At 42.6% G+C, this 21573-nt stretch overlaps 1 protein-coding gene across 1 annotated transcript in view; it reads left to right on the forward strand.

Annotated features, from left to right (window-relative positions):
• ruvbl2 (RuvB-like AAA ATPase 2) overlaps window positions 1-20252 on the forward strand; it is a 25586-nt gene extending 5334 nt beyond the window's left edge. The window contains exons 2-15 of the mRNA XM_048617545.1: window positions 809-863; window positions 2979-3034; window positions 4252-4393; window positions 5589-5718; window positions 6794-6860; window positions 7377-7483; window positions 8372-8465; window positions 10243-10366; window positions 12170-12264; window positions 12412-12530; window positions 14671-14790; window positions 16194-16323; window positions 17166-17280; window positions 20082-20252. Coding sequence (XP_048473502.1) covers window positions 809-863; window positions 2979-3034; window positions 4252-4393; window positions 5589-5718; window positions 6794-6860; window positions 7377-7483; window positions 8372-8465; window positions 10243-10366; window positions 12170-12264; window positions 12412-12530; window positions 14671-14790; window positions 16194-16323; window positions 17166-17280; window positions 20082-20107 — 1380 coding nt within the window. The 3' untranslated portion in view covers window positions 20108-20252. The remainder of the gene's footprint in view (window positions 1-808; window positions 864-2978; window positions 3035-4251; window positions 4394-5588; window positions 5719-6793; window positions 6861-7376; window positions 7484-8371; window positions 8466-10242; window positions 10367-12169; window positions 12265-12411; window positions 12531-14670; window positions 14791-16193; window positions 16324-17165; window positions 17281-20081) is intronic.
• Window positions 20253-21573: the final 1321 nt, after the last annotated feature.

A 21573-nucleotide genomic window follows, 5' to 3' on the forward strand; every position in this document is an offset into this window, starting at 1 on the left:
ATTCTCCAGCATCTGCAGTTCCTACTATCTCTCCCCTCCCCTGTTCCTGTTTGAATAGCACCCTGTTATCTTTTTGAATATTCCCTCCCCACTCCTTTTCGTGTCTAAATTTAGGGACTTAACCTGAAGTGTCAGTGTTGACTCAGTTCTCAGGTCTTGGGGGGTTGAGCCCATGATTTTCCAGCTCTGGGACTGGGGGCTGCCAGCTGCACCAAGCAACTTCTTTTGATTGTTCTGATTCAGATGTCATCAGCCACATTAAGTTGTTTGCTAAAATGTGATCGTTTGTATGGGCCACAGCTCCACCCTGAACTCCAGTCTCGGCCAAACAGAGTTTAACAAGGAACCACATCAGGCTTTAACCACCTGTCCTTCAATCTGGTTGCAGCTAGCCAGTATATTTTTACGTAATTCATTCATTTCAGCCTAAAAGAGCCCCAGTATTCACCAGGAAGCAGAGACAGTGGGTGTCATTCCCACTTCTTGCAGTGTGGCCAGGATTCTGGCAAAACAACAGAAGTGTTGCTGTTGCCATTTCCAAGTATCAACCCGCAGTCTGACCTTAATTGAGATAAGAGAGTCAAACAGCTGATACTGAATTGTATGACATAGATAACATTGGTAACAGAGCAGTATTAATATGTTATAAACCACATTTCATGGTAAGATGTTCATTGATTCAGTTGTCTTGTACCTTTAAGTTATTGTGTGACCTGTTTGTTGAAGTTAGTGAGAACTTTGCTTGAGTTCATTTTATGCCATAATTAAAACTCATCTCCCTTTTTAATATGCACATATTGTCTTTCAGACCACAGCAACAAAGGTTCCTGAAGTCAGAGATGTCACCAGGATAGAGAGAATTGGTAGGCTTGTTTTTAAAATTTATCCACGCTTAGTTTCTTTCATCCAGTGCTGGAATGTAGACATATTCCCAGTGGTCACCTAAATAGGCCCTCCTTGGCCTCCTACCCGCTGCCTTTCAACAGTTTTTGATTCAAGTAACTCCATTAGAACATAAGAACTATAGGAGCAGGAGTAGGCCGTCTGGCCCTTCGAGCCTGCTCCGCCATTCAATAAGATCATGGCTGATCCTTTCATAGACTCAGATCCACTTACCCGCGTTCTCACCGTATCCCTTAATTCCTTTATTGTTCAAAAAAAATCTACCTTTTTTTTAAAAACGTTTACTGAAGTAGCGTCAACTACTTCACTGGGCAAGGAATTCCATAGATTAACAACCCTCTGGGTGAAGAAATTCCTTCTCAGTTCAGTCCTAAATCTGCTCCCTGTAATCTTGAGGCTATGCCCTCTTGTCCTAGCTTCACCTGCCAGTGGAAACATCCTCTCTACTTCTATCTTATCTATTCCCTTCATAATTTTATATGTTTCTATAAGATCCCCCCTCAATCTTCTGAATTCCAATGAATATAATCCCAATCTACTCAGTCTCTCCTCATAAGCCAACCCCCTCAACTCCGGAATCAACCTAGTGAACCTCCTTTGCACCCCCTCCAGTGCCAGTACATCCTTTCTCAAGTAAGGAGACCAAAACTGCACACAGTACTCCAGGTGTGGCCTCACCAGCACCTTGTACAGCTGCAACATAACCTCTCTGCTTTTTATTTCAATCCCTTTAGCAATGAAGGACAAAATTCCATTTGCCTTCCTAATTACTTGTTGTACCTGCAGACCTACCTTCTGTGATTCATGCACAAGGACACCCAGGTCCCTCTGCATAGCAGCATGCTGCAACTTTTTACCATTCAAGTAATAATCCTTTTTACTATTACTCCTACCAAAATGTATGACTTCACATTTATTTACATTGTATTCCATCTGCCAGACCTTTGCTCACTCACTCATTTTTGAAATTCCATTGGGGGCCCAAACTTCTTTCTCTCCTGCCTTTATAACACTAGGATGAAAACAAAGTAAAATGCAATTGAGCAAATGAATGGAAATTCAAAAAATCTTTTAACTATTATTTTAATTAAACCACTTTTCAGATAGTTTGGATTTTATTTGTTGAACTGGTACCATTAATGGGGTCTTGTATCAAGCAACAGTGACACCCCTTTGTATACTCACTGGAAGTTGCAAAGCAGTGAGGGATGAATGTGTTCGGACTATCTGGGATGCGTCCCATTTACTATGGATTCTTATCCTCCCTGAGAAGTGTGGAAATCTAAATCTTACACTGGTGAATGAAGTAAATGAGAGAGTGGGACCTGAGAATTGCATGGGGCCCTTTTAGGGTGGAACCCATGGTTGCAAGACAATGACCTAGACTGTTGATGTTAGTGAGCTATTGTCTGAGCACTTGGTAGCTAGAGCCATGGAGACCAAAAGTTGGATCTAGTTTTTACTGTCACTTTTTGAAGCCTAACAGGAATCATAGAATCCTTATGGTGTGGAAGCGGGCCATTCAGCCCATCGAGTCCACACAGGCCCTCCGAAGAGCATCCCACCCAGACCCCTACCCCATCTCTATAACCCTGCATTTCCCATGGCTAATCCACCTAGCCTATACATCGCTGAACACGGCGGGCAATTTAGCATGACCAATCCACCTAGTACTCACATCTTTGGACTGTGGGAGGAAACCCACACAGACATGGGGAGAATGTGCAAACTCCATACAGACAGTGACCCTAGGGTGGAAACGAACCCGGGTCCCAGGTGCTGTGAGGCAGCAGAACTAACCACTGAGCCATCATCAATCACTGAGAATCATCTCAAAATTCTAAACTGGGGCCATCTTCAGTCCATCAGGTAGTGCTTTTATCTGCTGAGATATTGGGAGGGCATCACCCAGTCTATTTCAAATCCAGTTCAATTTTAGATGTGTCGTCTGCTGTGTACGCAGCTGTGTTTCATAATCACGATCAAGATCAAAACCTTATTTACAAAATTAGTGCCTGTCCTGAGAGTTGAACTCAATAAGTTGAAATAATTTGGTATCTTTCTACTTTGTACAGGTGCCCATTCGCACATCCGTGGCTTAGGACTTGATGATGCGCTGGAACCCCGACAGGTACAGTGCAAAGGCACTAAGGCAGTGGATTTGAGGCTGACGGGAATGACACAGTTTCTTGCAATAGCTTGATCTGATACTGGGTTCTCATAACAGTCCACCAGAAATGGGAGTCCTGTTCTGTTGATTTGTTTGACCCTGATACACTGAGGCCCAAAAGCACAAGATAAGGATTGAACCCGGAATTTGTCTCTGAGACTGGCCATTTATCTTCTGAGCAGGTATCCTCATTAATTTATTGCATTTAAGCAGGTGATATTGTAAGGAAGATAATTCTGTGCAAAACCCTATGACAACATCCACTATAAACTGGTCAAGGTGACTTGCGAAATTAGTTTAACCACCTTGACCAGTTTTAGGTGGATATGTCAGGGTGTTTTGAATTGTCAACTTCTAGCAGCAGGCTGACACCTGTAGCAGTTGGGGAAAATGTCACACGTAGGGCATAACTAGCAAGAGTGGGATGAGCTTTACTCTGCCGTGAACCCTACCAATCCTGATTGAGAAATGATGCTGAAAAAATGCCCCAGGTTCTTAGTATTTATAGGTTCCATTCCTTGGGATTACTCCTCATCAGGGTGAGCACGGAAGAGATATTTGAAGAGAGCATGAATGGAAGTGAAGGATGTGAGTGGGTAGAATGTGCCCATCAGCATTGCTAAAACAAAAATCGTCAAAATGGAGTTCCCTTTCCAAACTTGATGTGAGAGAGGCTGACAGGTCATCTACTTTCTGTTTAGTCTGCCATGGATTGTGCTGACATAGTAACCTGTATTTTTAATGGCTGCATAAATATTTCCTACTTTTCTTTGAGAAGCAAATGCTGTCGTAGGATGTTTGGACTGGGAGTTTTCATGTTTAAAGGGATGCCACATTCAAAGGTTTGAATGGACAACTGCAGGCCCATCTTTGATTAATCAAAAGTGAGAACCACCAGTGTGTGTAGACGCTTGGGCAGGGGAGTTTGAGACCCCGATCAGTGAACTGACATGTCTGTGGAGTTGCAGACTCGCTATCCCAAGTGTGCGGAAATGTCCTAGAGTGAGTGATGAAGCTCCTGCAATTGTTATACAGATACTTTCACCTTCCGTCTCTACATCCCCACACCACCATCACTGCCAGGTATCCAGTTACTTATGACCCAGCACATCAGGCTTGCCAGTTTTGTGTGCTGTGGATGTCTCCTTACTGAGCTGTTTGTGGTTCTCTTGTTTCAGGTCTCTCAGGGGATGGTGGGACAACTCAGTGCTCGACGTGCTGCTGGAGTCATTCTCGAGATGATTAAGGAGGGAAAGATTGCTGGGAGAGCAGTCCTCATTGCTGGCCAGCCCGGAACAGGAAAAACTGCCATTGCAATGGGTCAGTGATGATTTACTTGTATGGTACTGAAATCAATTGTTTTTGAAGTGGTTCAGAAATACTTGAATTTGTTGTGTACCTGATGAAACCTCAGCAATGTCTCCAAACACTTCATGCGTGATAAAGTGTAGTAAAATGTCATGCTCAGTACAGAAATAAATACAGTCGAGAGCTGATTTAGTCCATTCAGCTCCATTATAAACATATAGTCCCTCCTGAACTAAATGACATTTCCAGCTGTCTGTTGATTTGAGGGTGAAGTTTGCTTGGGGATGTGGGTTTCTGCCAGTTTTCATACTGATTCATGCAATCATAGAATCCCTAGCAAACCATTCAGCCCATCGAGAGCACACTGATCCTCCGAAGAGCATCCCACTCAGACCCACCCCGTACCTTACCCTTGTAACCCTGCACCTATCCTGTACATCCCTGAACACAATGGGCAATTTAGCATGGCCAATCTACCTAACCTGCACATCTTTGGATTGTGGGAGGAAACCCATGCAGACATGCACAGAATTTGCAATCTCTGCACAGATATTCACCGGAGCCTGGAATTGATTCTCGATCTTTGGACCCGTGGTCACAGGGTGTCTGCTGAGGTAGTGGGATTAGGATTGCAAGATCTGCTTGCTTTTCTGTACTGTCGCTCTGCTTCTATTAAGATGTTTAGACTTGAAACTTGGTGGACAAGTTGTAATCATTCTGAACAGTTGTAAACACCGTTCAGTTACTAATGTCAAGCTGTCATAATGTAGTCTTTTTACAGTATTTCATTTTGTCTTCCTCTGGAATGAGAATAGAGAAAGGGAAAAAAATAGGACATGTTGGGGTGATACTATTCGGATAGTGTCCAGTCCATCAGCTTTGATTTTTAGGGAGTTTTGCCTGAATATTTGTGGAGATTTTGAAATTAGATGTGTCTGCTTGAATGATGGATGATCTTGCACCCACCTTACCTTGATCATTCCAGCCATTTGTCAGTCTTCATGAAGAAGTGTTACCTAACTTTTTTACTCATTTTCTGCCCAAATCCCACAGTTGTTTAGCTTGAAACAATGCTCAGGATTAATCTCTTCATTTTGTGTCTTGCATGTTTCTACAATATCCATCTGAAACATGAACCTGTTTAAAAAAGGCTCCACTGTATTTTTTGCTTTTGTTATAATTGAAAATGTCTTACTGTATTCTTCAGGGATGGCTCAAGCTCTAGGGCAGGACACTCCATTCACAGCTATTGCTGGCAGTGAAATCTTCTCTCTGGAAATGAGCAAGACTGAAGCACTAACTCAGTCTTTTCGCAGGTCCATTGGGGTCCGGATCAAGTAAGCATAGCCTGCCTTACTTGTTACAGCTGTTTGTTTAATATAGTTTTACACCAGCTAACCATTGTAGACCTTGTTGTGTTTCTACTTTATCAATGTTACTAATGTCATTGTTCCTCTGAACCTATCCTCTATTGTCCCTGAGCTGTAGATGTGCTGTCCTGCACTATCATCCTGTTCCCCAACTATATTGAAATCAAGACTTTTGCCCTGCAGTATCCTGGAACATCCAGACTGCTGATCCTTTTACTTTTGGCCTTTGATCAATATTATGTTTCTCTGGAAAATTATTAATATTTCAAGACTGTTTTACAATGTAAATTATACTTATGTGACATGAATTGTCGGAAGATCCATATGAATCAGAATACTTGTTGGGAACTAGGGTAGGCTGTTACAAAACATATTAAATAATGCTCAGAGCCAGAAGCGACATTTTTGCACATCAAGTTATGAAGCTGAGAGGCATAATACCAATCAGGAGTCTGAGATTTGGCCTCAGCAATATACTCATCCATCTGGCTGTGAATGAAATTAATGTTTAATCATTGTGCAACTACAATATTGCTGGAGAATACGATGCTGAGAGAGAGGTTGGCTTTTCGTCCTTTGTCCATACTTTTAAAAACTACAGGGTGTATCTTTGCTTACTGGGGGAAGCATTTATCACAGCACTGGACAGTGCTTGTGTTCCTGTCTGTGCTCATATTTGTGAGGCCTTCTGCTCCATCACTTTCTGTCAAACTTGGCACCAAAGAGAAAATCTTCCCTTGAGTTAAAGAATATTGTAAATTTCAGAAAATAAGTCCCACCTTGTATTGTTTTAAGTCCTTACCCATAGTTTTGAATGCCCATTTATGCAGGAGGAAGATAGTGTTATATAAACAGCTGGATACCAGACTTTGATGTGGGCCAGTTGGAATTTCCAAGTGCATTACTGATGCAGTAGCTATAAGGTGAAACTTGTGAAGCAGTAGAAAGGTGCAGCTGCAATTGTGTACAGTTAGTCCATGAAAATCTTGTACTAATTTAGTCTTGATATAGTTTAATCAGCTTTTTTTTTCTCCCAAAACAGGGAGGAAACTGAAATAATAGAAGGGGAAGTTGTGGAAATTCAGATTGACAGACCAGCCACTGGCACGGTAATATCAGACTGATGAATGAGAGAAATTTTATAATTCAGCAGTCTTAAAACTATATTTGTTTTCCTTTATTCTTTCATGGAATGTGAGTGTCATAGGCAAAGCCTGCATGTCTTGTCCATTCCTAATTGCCCTTGAACTGATTGGCTGTCTAAAAGGTTTTAGAGGGTGATTAAGAATCATCCACATTGCTGTGGGTCTGGAGTCACATATAGGCCAGACCAGGTAAGCGTGGTAAAATTCTTTCCTGAAGGACCTGAGTGAATCAGAGAGATTTTCACAACAGTTAACGATGGTGTCATAAATAACTGGCACTGGCCTTTCAATTTCAGATTTATTAATTGAATTTAAATTCTACCAGCTGTAGTAGTGACCCCAGAGCATTAGCCTGGGCCTGTTGGTTACCACTGCTTCTTGTTCTTTTCTTCTGTCATTTTCTATTTCCCATTCCCCAGTTCCGACATAATTCACGTAGATTGGCCTGAAGCATAATGAGGTGTATTTTCCTTCTCACAGGGTGCAAAGGTTGGAAAGCTAACCCTGAAAACAACAGAGATGGAGACAATTTATGACCTGGGGACGAAGATGATTGAGTGTTTGACAAAAGAGAAAGTGCAAGCTGGGTAAGTAGATTCTCTCATTTAACTGATGAGAGTTAATGTGAATGTTACCTCAGCTGGACTGCATTGCCTGCCTGTTTTGGTTGTTCTATTCTAAACCTTCTTCTGTTGTCCATAATTCTCCTTTCTCTGCCAGCCTCTTATCTGAGCAGCAGCAAGTTTAAAATAAAAAAGATCAGCATTGCTTTTGAAGTTACTACAATAACTTTATTTGAAATTCTGTGAGGGAGTTATGCATGTCATTATGCAAGTGGCACTGCAACTTGCCTAGTTCCCTTCACATTCTCCTCGAGGAGGCATGCCCTATTTGTCTTCTCACCATCTGCTTAGGTAGCTATTTTCCTAAGCACATGCACCTGCAGAAGTTGGACATGTGAACAAAAAGCAGGATTAAACCTGGAGCCAGCCATGACATTTAAGAAGATCATAGTTGATCTGATTGTAACCTTAAATCCACATTCGTGCCCATTTCCCCAAACTAACAAAATCTCTCTATTTCATGCTGCTGCTGCTGTTGTGTTTTAGCCACAACCCTTCTGTGAACCCTGTTTGAACAGGAGCATAACAGAAGCTTGGTATTATAGGGTCAGTTATACAGCAGGGAAACAGACCCTTTGGTCCAACTTGATTTTGATTTTCTGTTTCTGTGGGTGATAAGCTATGGCTGACCGTTCCAGCTAGTCTGATGAGTCATAGATGTGAACCACAAAGGCGAATAATGGCCTAATTTTGATTGCCTTTTCATGTTGGGTTTAGTAGGCCTTGGTCAGGGGAACGTACTTCAGTTCTTTTAAATCGTACTACTTCATGTTGGATGGAGCTCAAGGTTTTTGTCAGCTCTCTGCCAAACATTAACTAATAATGTAACTTTGGTTTCCCTGTTTTTTGTAGGGATGTGATTACCATTGATAAAGCAACAGGCAAGATTAGCAAACTGGGGCGATCCTTCACGCGAGCTCGTGATTACGATGCAATGGGGGCCCAGGTATGTCTTCTGCAGTTGGTGTATTTTTTGGGCGGCCTGCTTAAAACCCTGGATGCCGGAGAACTGTTTTCAAGGAGTCAGATATAGTTCTTGGAGCTAAAGGGATCAAAGGAAACAGGGAGGGAATAGGATATTGAGTTGGGTGTTCAGCCGTGATCAGATTGAATGGTGGAGCAGGTTCAAAGGGCTGAATGCCCTACTCCTCTTCCTACTTCCTGTTTCTGTCAGAGGCTCCTACTGAAAATATCAGTGTGCATGTTAATTTTTAGTGGCTACTTTCAGTATAGTTGAGTGGCTGGGGTTGGGGAGAGGAAGCCTCACCCACACCCATGTAGACCCTGTTGAGATTTTCATTGAAGCCCATCACACTGTCTTGAAGAGCAAAAGGACAAAATGGGGAGCAAGATGCTTGATAGTGACTGACCAGATGGTATCTGTGTGTGTTTGTTGGATTACACCGGACTGGATATTTTCCACAGTTGAGTATGTTCAACCGACTGTTCGTTTGTTAAATTAGATAACAAATGTCTTTCAGAGATTTACAAGGATTTTATTGTAAATCTATACTTTAAAAAAAACACCAGTTTCTACTTTTCCCTTCTGGCCCTTCCATGCCCAAAAATAAACCAGTTCTTTTTAAGGAAATCAAATTAGCCAATACCTCGTTAACAAATTACAAACACTGCCCAGTGGGAAGTGTAGGAGCCCAGCACTTTTCTTTATATTTTAACCGATCACCAAATTACCATATCACCCAATCAAATTACAAGCACTGCCATCATGTTTATCAAATCACCAATATCACTAATTAAATGAATGAATTAAAATGCCTACGGGGGAAAATGTGCAAATGACATAATGGTAGGGTAGGGAAAGAGGGAAGGGATTAAATTAAAATGGAATTGGAAGTGGTGGGAAACCAGATCTTCAGTGTTTTCAAACCAACCTGTCCAGATATGTTATGACACACCTCTGGAGTTGGGACTTGAACCTGGACCTTCTGACTCAAGGGTAGTTACACTGCCACTGCACCATTAAAGCCCAACAGGAAACCCAGCTCTTTTGGTTTAAAACTTCCACTTTTTCATTCATTGGCAGTTCCTCACCGATGACGATGACTCTCTTCCTTTCTCGGGGTGAGTCCGTAGGTGGCTGTACAGACCGATGCGGCTACTGCAGGTTCTGTTACAGTCTGGGCAGAAGGTCGTTCTTGAAATGGGTGAGTGGGGCTCCTTTCACTGTACTTTGGATGGTCTTGCACCAGTGATTCCCAGCTGTGGTTTCACTGAATAACCCTTGTCACTCGTGGACTGTTGTTTAAGCAAGAAGTGTCCAGCAGGGGTGACGAGAGGGAAGGGAATTACATTAAATTGGATTTGAAGGTGAAGGAGCCCAACTCTTAGCTATTTTAGATAATCTGTTCGGACATGTTATGATACACATCCAGGGCAGGTGGGAACTAGAATCTGGACCTTCTGGCCCAGAGGAAGGAACGCTACCAGTGTTCCAAAATACTCCTCCTAGAACTCGGCTTTTTATATTTTAATCAACCTATTCAGATTGTGTTGTGTCACGCACCATGCTGCTGTCCATCATCTCTGAGAGCTGTGAAAGGAGCCTGCATTTCTAACACTGACAGAATAACTTGTTTACAATCCTGACTTAAGTTCACTTAGTTGGTTAAAATGCAACTGTACCTCAGGAAATCAGGAGGGTGCAAATTGGAAAAGAAAACTGAAATCAAAAGATAACCTTGTGAAAACATTCCTTTCTGCAGACAAAATTTGTGCAGTGCCCGGATGGAGAGCTTCAGAAACGGAAGGAGGTGGTTCATACAGTAACATTGCACGAGATTGATGTGATCAACAGCAGGACACAGGGGTTTCTGGCTTTGTTCTCGGGTAAGATTTGCTCAGATCTTTCAGCTCAGCGAAGCCAGATGCCAAGGGCAGCCAATGCAGATTGTGAAAGACAAGGTATTTCAAATGTGCCCCACAATGCCTCAGTAGGAAAGCAATCGACTGAGTGTAGAGCTCTGTCTGTGCCACAAGCTGCTCTCGGGTTTCTCAGTGGCAGTGTCACTTCAATTGATCTTGGAAGCTGTAGGCTGAGCAGAAAGGAGAAAATATTCCCATCTAGCCTTCATTCATTGACTTCCCAACACCCCTTCCTACCAACTAAAATATTTTATGAAATTAAGATGGAGGTAGAATCAGGCTCAGCTTTAATGCCCTGCTCTCAGGTTGCACACCTTGCTAACACACACTTACAATGGTCATCTGTCTAGACTCTGGTGACATTGTCTCTGAGACACACAAAGAGAGGCCCACTACTTTATTGCCCTGAATCATAGGAAGGATGAGTATACAGTGATGTTGGCAGGGTGAAGATAACTGATCATCAAGCAGGTTTTCAATTTAGGCCAAGAGCTCAGCATGAGAGATGGAAAGAAAAGTACTATTAAGCTGCGCTATGTTTTCATAACCTTTGCGCACACATCCCTCACAGCCCTGTAGGATTTCACAACGCAGATCATTTTTATAGCTGTCTCATTCTGGTTCTGTTGTGGCCTGGGTGCAAAATCCTTGCAAATGACACCTGACTGCTATTTTATTGCCTCTTTATTTTAATTATTTTTTGCCCCTGCTGCCATAAGTATGGTTCTTGTAGGTTGAAAATTTTTCTACTGTATTTCATGAGCCCCATGGTTAAGAATAGAGTAACCAAACTATAGCCTGTGGACCAGATATCATCATCCCTTTCCTGACGCGTTGGTAAACTGGGCTACAAACACAGGCGTATCTAAGTCATAGAGCTGTCCATCACAGAAATGGACCCTTCGGTCCAACTCGTCCTCGCTGATCAGATATCCTAAATTAATCTAGTACCATTTACCAACTTATGGCCCATCTCCCTCTAAAGCTTTCCTCTTCATGTACCCGTCCAGATGCCTTTTAAATGTTGTAATTGTACCAGCCTCCCTGACTTCCGCTGGTGCTCATTCCATACATGCACCGCCTTCTGTGTGAAAAAGTTGCCCCTTAGGTATCTTTTAAATCTTTCCCCTCTCACCTTAAACCTGTGCCCTCTAGTTTTGGACTCCCCTACCCTTGGGAAAAGACCCTGGCTCTTGACCCTATCTATGCCCCTCATGATTTTATAAACCTCGAGAGGGTCACCCTTCATCCTCCAGCACTCCAGGGAAAATAGCCCCAGCCTATTCATCCCCTCCGTATAGCTCAAATCCTCCAACCCCAGCAACATCCTTGTGAATCTTTTCTGAACCCTTTCAAGTTTCACAACATCTTTCCTATAGCAGGGAGACCAGAATTGCTGTCTCAGTTTTTTTCCTATTTCATTGCTTTGACTAGTTTTGATTTTCATTGGCCTGAAGTTTGGCTGATGTTGTGGCACAAATATTCATTCTCACCAAAGTTTTATTGGGGCATTGGCATTGTCTTGCCTCTTCTTTGGATGGTTTCCACTATCCAGTTTGTCCGCTTTCTCCAATACTTTTATCATCAATTTCTCCTTCAATCTTGTAATTATTGCCCCGTAAATCTGTTTATATGCATCTCAAGTCAATGATACCGGTTACTGGGAGCATAGATTTTACCTTTGTGCATGGCTGCATGGCGGGCACCCATGTCAGTCGCAGAGGCACAAAATGTAGATAAACCTATCAATATGCTGCGTCTTCACAGGTGATACTGGAGAAATAAAGTCAGAAGTTCGTGAGCAGATCAACGCAAAGGTGGCTGAATGGAGGGAAGAGGGAAAAGCAGAGATAATTCCTGGGGTGAGTGCACAGGGATTCAGTTCTTCCTGGAAGTTTGGTGTGGTGAAGGTATGGTCCTTCATACTGGCTTCCCTCATGAAGGTCATTTCATTTGAAATAATACTCAAAGTACAGCACATTTACTGGTCTTGTGCTGGACTTTTCCAGGTGCTGTTTATTGATGAAGTCCACATGCTGGACATTGAATGTTTCTCCTTCCTAAACCGTGGTTTGGAGAGCGACATGGCCCCAGTGTTGATCATGGCAACGAACCGTGGGATAACCAGGTACGACTGGGTGAGAGCTGTCCAAATATTTTCTTCATGGGAGGTTCAGACATGTAAAACTGTAAAGCCATTTCCTATTAATTGTGAGTTGCTGACAGCACTTGACATGTATTTGCACTGCACCAGGGCTGAGAAATCTCTGCTATTTGAACTCTTCCTTCCAACTTTCAGGAACTTTTTTAATACGAGAAAAGCCCTGGGGAAAATTGATGCACAGAGAGATCTGGGTGTTCAGGTCCATTGTACCCTGAAGGTGGCAACGCAGGTGGATAGAGTGGTCAAGAAGGCATACGGCATGCTTTCATTCATCGGACGGGGTATTGAGTACAAGAGTTGGCAGGTCATGTTACAGTTGTATAGGACTTTGGTTTGACCACATTTGGAATACTGTGTACAGTTCTGGTCACCGCATTACCAAAAGGATGTGGATGCTTTGGAGAGGGTGCGGCGGAGGTTCACCAGGATGTTGCCTGGTATGGAGGGCGCTAGCTATGAAGAGGGGTTGAGTAGATTAGGATTATTTACATTAGAAAGACGGAGGTTGAGGGGGGACCTGATTGAGGTCTACAAAATCATGAGAGGTATAGACAGTGTGGATAGCAAGAAGCTTTTTCACAGAGTGGGGGACTCAATTACTAGGGGTCACGATTTCAAGGTGAGAGGGGAAAAGTTTAAGGGAGATATGCATGGAAAGTTCTTTACGCAGAGGGTGGTGGGTGCGTGGAACGCGTTGCCAGCGGAGGTGGGAGAGGCGGGCACGATAGCATCATTTAAGATGTATCTAGACAGATACATGAATGGGCAGGGAGCAGATGGATACAGATCCTTGGAAGATAGGCGACAGGTTTAGATAGAGGATCTGGATCGGCGCAGGCTTGGAGGGCCGAAGGGCCTGTTCCTGTGCGGTAATTTTCTTTGTTCTTTGTTCTTTGTATGAGAAAAGATCCATTTGGCAGTAACTCTGATTAAGCTGCTTCTCAGGCTGCAATATGGATTTCTGGACTTTCGTGCTGAAAACAATTGGAGCTCTCAGTTTGGCTCAGTTTCGTGGACAGTTTCACTTGTTTTCAGCTTGACTGTCTGGCAACCCACAAAGCTGCTCAAGAAGCAGCTTAATCCAAGCAACTGCGAGTCAGCTGATTGTCTTTGTACTGACCGATGGATCTATTGGTTTTTGACAGTGGAGAGTCTGAATGAAAACTGACAGTTCATACTCTTAGCAATGGAGAGCAGCAGGAGCGGGAAAGACCTAGCTGCTCCTTAACTCAAAAGATTCTGCCTGTCTCAAGCTCGACTGCTGCAGCCTCTCCAGTCACAGCTTGTAAATGAGACCTGTAGAAGTGAATCAGCAGTTGGGAGACAGAAACGATAATTGGTTAGCTCAGGAATTGTGGACTGTGATATCGGTGGGGCACATGTGAGCAGCAAGGTCTTTGAAAAGTTTGGAAACCCTTGAGTGGTCAGGTATAGCGAGGAGGTGTTCGAGGAGAATCCAAATAGGAGTTGGAGGTCAGGAGAAGCATCGAGGAAGATGAAGAACAGCGAGGGCAAGGCGCATAAGAGATGAGTAGGCCTATCAACCCTTGCGCCTGCTCTGCCATTCCACCCTCCTGCCCTTTCCCCATGCCCCTACTCCTAGGGGAGGTTGTTCTGCGAAAGTTAGAGAACATTGTGGAGGTCATTACAGGAATGTTTGGGAAGATCATGGAACATTGAGAGTGAAGAACATTAAGGAGGTCAGAATGCTGAGGTCATTTTTTGGTGATTTCAACACAGTCTTGAGAGTAATAGAAGATAAAGGAACATTAAGGTTTCTACAAATTTAAAGAAGCCCGTGCATTTATTTAAGATAATTAACAATGCTATACTTGCAGAATTCCTCGGTAAAAGAAAATTTCAGGTGTTTTTGTCTTCAGCCACTTTTATGTGAGATTCAATGCTGCTCATTATCACTACCTCAAGGACAATTAGGGAGATGCAACAAATGCTGGTGTAGCGGATGATCCCATGAACAGAATTTTTAAAATCCATTCGGAACTAAAAAAAAATCTCATGATTCTGGGCTGAGAAACCTTGATACGCAAAAATATAAGATAAAGAGAGAGGGAGAGCATTTTGCTTAATACCTTTTGTTTTTCAGGATCCGTGGTACAAACTACAAAAGCCCTCATGGAATTCCAATTGACTTGCTGGATCGATTGGTAATCATCTCAACATCACCCTACAATGAGAAGGAAACAAAACAGATCCTCAAGATCAGGTGAAGCGTTCAGTGTTAAGAAAAGCAAATGATGATCTTTGATTTTTTTTTAACTACTGTATAGCAGAATTGTAGCAATTGGGTTTGAGATTGATGTCTTCCAGTGCAGTGAACATCCAATTGTGACCATTTCTAAAGAGATCCCTCAACAAAGGGAGGGTAATTAATTCACTGTATTATCCTGTGTCCCACACTGTTGTACCTTCTAGTAGCTCTCATCAAAATTGTTATAACTGACCTCAGCACCCCGGGCTAAGGAGGGACCATTTTCGCTTTGACTCACTTCATCGCAGCATTCAGATTCTCATGTTTGTTCCGCCATCCAATGAGATTGTGGCTGATGTATGACTTCAATAACTTGCTTTCATTCCTTATCCCTTAATAACCTTAGACCTAGCAAAAAAAATTAATATTAGATTTTAAATTTCTGGGAAAGTTAGTACCTACTGTTTTGGCAGGAGAGAGTGAGGAAGTGTTTCCTAAATCCTCTCTTGATTGGATGACTTTGATTTTAAAGTTATGTTCCCCCTTCAAAGGCCCCTTGACTATTTTCCAGCAACTGTGTGTTTGCTTTACCCAAAAGAGCCTCAAAATCCAATCCTGAACAGCTGGAGGCAGGCATCAAGATTTAGGTAAGACCTGTCATGGCGTGAGTACGCCTTCATCCATCTGAATGGACATAGAGGATTGTAGCATTTGTGATTGTGTCATATACTAAGCACATTTGTTATTGATCTTTGCCCCATCGTGGGACATGATCCAAAGAATCTGGGGAGCAAATAATGTACAGGGTGATGATGCAGAGCTTCTTATATTACTATCAGCTTCACCATGACCGTGATGAATTAATTACCTATTAAATCAGAGATGAGAATTTCTCTCTCCCAGGGTTGTGAGCCTTTTGAATTCTCCTCTTCAAAAGGCAGAGGAAACAGTCTTTGAATATTTTTAAGTTAGAGGTAGATAGATTCCTGATAAGCAAACGGATGAAATGTTATCAGATGTAGACGCAAATGCGAAGTAATCAAATGACCCGTGATCTTATTGAATGGAGGAGCAGGCTCAAGGAACTGATTGGCCTCCCCCTGCCCCTAGTTTGTGCGATTATAGTTCAGTTCCCACCTTCTTAATTGGCAGAGCAGGTTGCCTGGGAGAATAAATAATGAGCTTTGTCCTTGACTTTCCTTAGGCTGTTGCGCATCCTCTGTCCACTCGGTGTAGCTCAGCAAAGTTCTGTAACTCACCATCTGAGTAACAGCAGACACTGCCTATCTATATATGTCTGCTTTTTTTTTGTAGGACAATGGAACTGGCAGTGAGGGAAATATATTTACTGAGCACAGCCGCGTTTCTCTGTATTAATAATCTGTTAAATGTCACCCCTTCCCCAACCTGATGTATAGGTGTGAAGAGGAGGATGTGGAGATGAGTGAGGATGCATACACTGTTCTAACACGGATCGGCTTAGAAACATCACTTCGGTATTCCATCCAGCTGATTACTGCTGCTAACCTTGTCTGCAAAAAACGGAAGGTAAACAGTGAACAGGCGCACTTCCTAAAAGTTCTTGACCACGTTTTTATCTTTCTTTGTAGCTTCCTGCATGCAGTGAAAGGTGTAGGCTGTGGGAAATGTTGCACTCTCCCCTTTTGGGGACCTGGTGGGCACTTCTGGGTCAGGTAGAAACTAACAGTTACAAAGGAATGCAACTGTGATCTTTACAAAGGAATGCAACTGTGATCTATACACAGACACACACACAAGTACAGCCAGACAGGTGCGCACACACAGACATAGACAGGCTGGCGTGGGCGGGCAAAGGCAGGTAGACAGGCAGGCGTGTGCACACAGATAGATAGGCACACAGATAGGCAGTGCACGCACAGGCGCCTCTCAAGCGCAGAAGAAATCCCTTTTTATTGTGATATTATTCCATTTCACTCAGTATTTCTCCTGTTACCTCACTGACATTGTAGGGTGGTAAGAGATCTCAAAATTCATCTCCGTTGGGCTGTGTAGACAACAGAAAGAAGTATTTTGCTTCATCCATGTAAAATAGTTCTTCTCAAATGTTTTTTTTCACTGGAACTCCATTTAAAGGCTTGAAATTGTTGTGAACCCTCTGTGAACATTGCAAGAGGAGACCTAGCTTGGCCAGGGTGGGGGGAGGTGGTGGGAGGTCAGTCCTTGCTGCGTTAGGACTTGTTACCTCGCTTGGTATCTGTATTCTCACTTTGCGAACTTCTGGAGCAGATAGACTTGTTTCCAGAGACCAAAAAAAAAATCATACGTCTCTATCTTATCTAATGCCTGAAACTGATTTCTGTCTCAATTTAGTTCCGGTAGCCATTTATCTCCTGTTTTGTTTGCACCAGGGAACAGAGGTACAAGTGGATGACATTAAGCGGGTTTACTCCCTCTTCCTGGATGAGTCACGCTCAACACAGTACATGAAAGAGTATCAAGATGCCTTCATGTTCAATGAAATGAGTGAGTTCAGTTCAACAGCAATTTATTAATAAGTGAAATCTTGGCTGTCACAATATGACCAGAAGCTGTGGACTACAGTAGCAGTCACCCATATCCTCTCCATTGAGGTACAGAACAGAATACCAGAGTTTGGCTGATGGAATATAAAGTGAAGAAGTGAAGTTATACAGTTTTTGGTAGAAACAAATAGAAAGGCAGATTATTTCTTAAATGGTGAGATTTTGGAAAGTTTTAAAACCCATAGGGACCTGGATGTCCTTGCTCATGAGTCACTAAAAGCTAGCGTGCAGATGTGGCAAGCAAATAATATATTGGTCTCCATCATAACTCGAGTAAAGCTGCGGTTTTACAGAGAATTGGTGAGACTTCACCTAAAGTATTTTGTATGGTTTTGATCTCCTTATCCAAGGAGGGGTGTACTTGCCATAGAAGAAGTGCAGTAGGGGTTTACCAGACTAAAACCGAGGATGGCAGAGTTGTCCTGTCGGGAGATACTGAAGAAACTGGCCTGTATTCTCCAGCTTTTAGAAGAATGAGAGGTGATCTTACTGAAACTTAGCGAATTCTTACAGGGCCTGAGAGGGTGGATACAAATAAGATGTTTCCCATGGCTGGTGACTCCAGAACCAGGGCACAATCTCTAAATAAAGGATAAATCACTTGTGACTGAGGAGGAATTTCTTGACTAAAGGTGGTGAATTTTTGGGAACCTGTAACCTAGAGGGCTGTGGAGGCTCTGTAATTGAGCATACTCAGGACAGAAATCGAGAGATTTCTAGATATTAATGTCATCAAGATACAAGGTTATAAAGCAGCTGTTCATAAACAACACCTTCCTTCAACAAAAAGATCACTTCAAGACACCTGTATGGAATAAGGAAGTGGTGGAGGCTGATACAATTACGACATTTACAAGGCATCTAGATGCATACATGCATAGGAAGGGTTTGAGGGAATATGGACCAAATGCTGGCAAATGGGACCAGATTAATTTAAGATATCTGGTTGACATGGACGAGTTGGACTGAAGGGTCTGTTACAGTGCTGTATAACACTATGACTCTATGACCACCTGGAAATATCCTCCCTCTGATCAATTACGGTATGATCTAGAGGATGTGCTGCATACTTGAATCATGCCCAGTGCTGACTATCACACAGACTACTGGCTCATTCACTCACAGCTGAACTTCCATTTCAAGCCTAAGCACAAGAATCGGTCTCAAGCCAGCCACCAAAGACATTTCAAATCAGAAACCCACAGGCATATCATGGAGAGATATAAATCTAGCAATCTTGCAGACCAGGCTGGAATACATTGCTCATACTGCTGATTCCACTCCAGCAAAACGGGCCACATCAAAGCTGTAGTATTGGATACTTCCACTGAGGCCCTAGGACTCAGCATCAAGAAGAACAGGGCTAGCTTCATGATAATGGCAAGGAAACACTAAGATCTGCTAGCAATAAGAAGGTCAGCATGCTTCAGCCAGCCAGGAGAAAGAGATCAACTCACATCAAGCATGCAGCACCTTCAACATAGCCTGGGGAACATCCAAAATGACTGCAGCGTCACTTGTGGAGAAAAGCCTCAAATGTGTGCTGATAATGCAAGTTTCCATGAAGCACTAAAATATGGGTGGACCAGTAGATCAAACCAAAGTCCCCATGAGAAGAATCAATGGCAGGATCACCAGTTGGAATACCAATGGGCCTGCTCCATCTGGTGAATGTTCCCGCATTGTTAAATGGTTGGGAAGCTCAGGACTTTGAGCCAGTGGTGATGAAAGGTTTCTAACCAAGGCAGGGTGGTTTTTCCCTGATGTTATTGCTCCTCTCCTTCATGGTATTGAGAGATGCTGTTGATGTAAGTTTGATGAGTTGCAGTGGAATTTGAACAGTAGCAGGAGCAGCAAACAAGCCAGTTGCCCTGATCTAAACAGTGTTGATCCTGTTGAGTGACTGTTGCATTCACACCAGTCTAACCACAGCTGTAAGTATTTCACTGAGAGTCTAAATTTCATTGGAGATTGTGGAAAGACTTTTCGATCTCAGGTTGTGAGACACTTGTTGCTGTATCCAGCATCTGCTTTGCTGTTAATATAAAAGCTAATGTGACTAGTCTAGTGAAAAATCCTGATCATCTCCATGATGGAGGTAGTGCTGGTGAAAATCCAAAGAAGTTTGTTGATTTTTGTCCCTTTTTTTTTAGGGAAACCGTCATTGCCTAGTATTTAAGGTAAACCTTGTACCAAGGTACTGGGGAAAGAGGGGTGTTTCCATTTCAGACATTGTGTTAGCAGAAAGCAATTATGATTAGATCAGATGCAGCACTGAAATTCCTCGAATCCCATTTCTATATCTTTCAGTTGAGGGGACCTTGAGGTGGTAGTGCTGCCATGTATTTCAGGGTGGTAATGGGCATGCTAACAACGCTGTCTTGGTAAGTTGTTGCAGGGTATCCTGATTAACCTGCCTGCCCTGTCTCACATGGAGAATGGCATCTGAGTGCAACAAGACATTGCACCCCAGAAAGTTAATATCTTCTAAAGGAATGGGGAAGAACTCAACAGGTGGATCTGGGGATCTGACAATAGTGTAAGACACTTGGTGTAATAATTTACAATCAGGAAGTCAGTTTGAGGATTCCTGACCATTGTTCATTTTCCTGTGCCTTCCTTTGACAGTTGCTTAGTAATTTAAAATCTAGATGGCGACCATGTTGTGTTGTTAATACTCTATCATCTTTATCTCCATTGTTTAGGAAACACTTTTACACATTTCATTTTATTCTTTTGCAGAAGGTGAATCGATGGACACCACTTGAACCTCACTGTCGTGAATGCTTGTAACAATTGAAAGCAGTGATGTTTGTTACAATGGAAACCTGATCATTTGTTGATTTGATGCATATTTTATGTTTTATCTTTTTCTGTAGTTTTTTTTGTATAATAAATTCTGAAAGATTTAAATTTTGCACTTAACTTTACCCATGTTTTGCTTCAAATACCTGTAGTCACTTGGTCACAATGATTCTGAAGTGATGGCTGGAACAGTGAAGAATCATGCTGTAGTGCACCAAGGGGCCGAAATGTGCCTATATGATCAGTACCAAATCCCCTGTCTCAGTGAGAGGGGATGTCAAAGCTTGCCTTGGTGGGCTACTGGCGCACAGGAACTTGCAACCCCTCTACTGTCTCATCAGAGAGTCCGCTGTAAACGTGTACATCTGGATAATGAGTATACCAGCTAATTAGCATGGTCTGTATTCTGAATACCACCCTGATGCTCTTTGGCTTGATTTGATATAGATGTGTCTCCACTAGAGCCCATTCCGTGCGTGCAATGATGCAGAGTTTTCAGTTCCTGCTCTCAAGGTGCTCAGTGAGTTATGTTGGACTGTTCAAATAATATTTAATAGTATTCCAAGATGTCATAGTCCTGTGTTACCCAACAATGTGCAAACAGCCAGTTAAAAGAGCTAAGTATCATGTAATTTAAAATTTATTTTACTTCACATTGTCAGTTTTGGTAATATTTCCTTGATCTGTGTTGGGCAGTCAGTTCTATGATTTATATAACTTTCTCACATTCTGTACTTCCAGGTGAGGTGCAGCACAGGTTGGATGATGACAGAGTCCTTTTACACTGGTTCATTAGGTCTCATGGACAAGATCGATCAGGTGTTTATGCAGAGTGAAGGCCCTCTATACTGTCCAAACAGCCTCCGATGCCAGCCGTCGTTGCAGCAAGGAAATTGCATTCACGTGGCACCACATTCAGGAAACTACACTCATTTCATGTAGAACCTTGCAAACCAGTGTCTTCCCTCTCTTTCAGTGTAGAATTGTTTCAGCCCCAGGTTCATTAGGTGAGCGGACCATAATTTAACCCACTACCTAAATGAAGGAATAATTAACTGTAGCCAACTCCACTGGTTTGAGTTTAAGACCCTTTATTTTTAAACAGTTGGTATTTTGAAGTGAAACATTGCTTTATGGTGCTGTTGTTCTGCTGCATTGGAGACAAAGGGGCAGTGGTCATGGGGTCAGGAGGGGGAAAATACCACCATCCCAATTACAAAATACTCAAAACAACTTTGGGTGAGCCAGGAGGAATTTGTCAAGGGTTTAAAAACTAAACCAAAATGTCTGATTTTTCAGCTGAAAGACCATATTCCTTTCCTCACTTTGTGGATTGGTGACTTCCTCTCTCTCTCTTTCATTGTCTTCCCCCTCCTACCACACCAAATCCAAAACTGCTTCCTTTATTTCATGGTAGCTATTAAGTTGT

The sequence above is a fragment of the Rhincodon typus genome, chromosome 37, assembly GCF_021869965.1.
Source record: "Rhincodon typus isolate 14 chromosome 37, sRhiTyp1.1, whole genome shotgun sequence".
In the NCBI taxonomy this organism is placed as follows: domain Eukaryota; kingdom Metazoa; phylum Chordata; class Chondrichthyes; order Orectolobiformes; family Rhincodontidae; genus Rhincodon; species Rhincodon typus.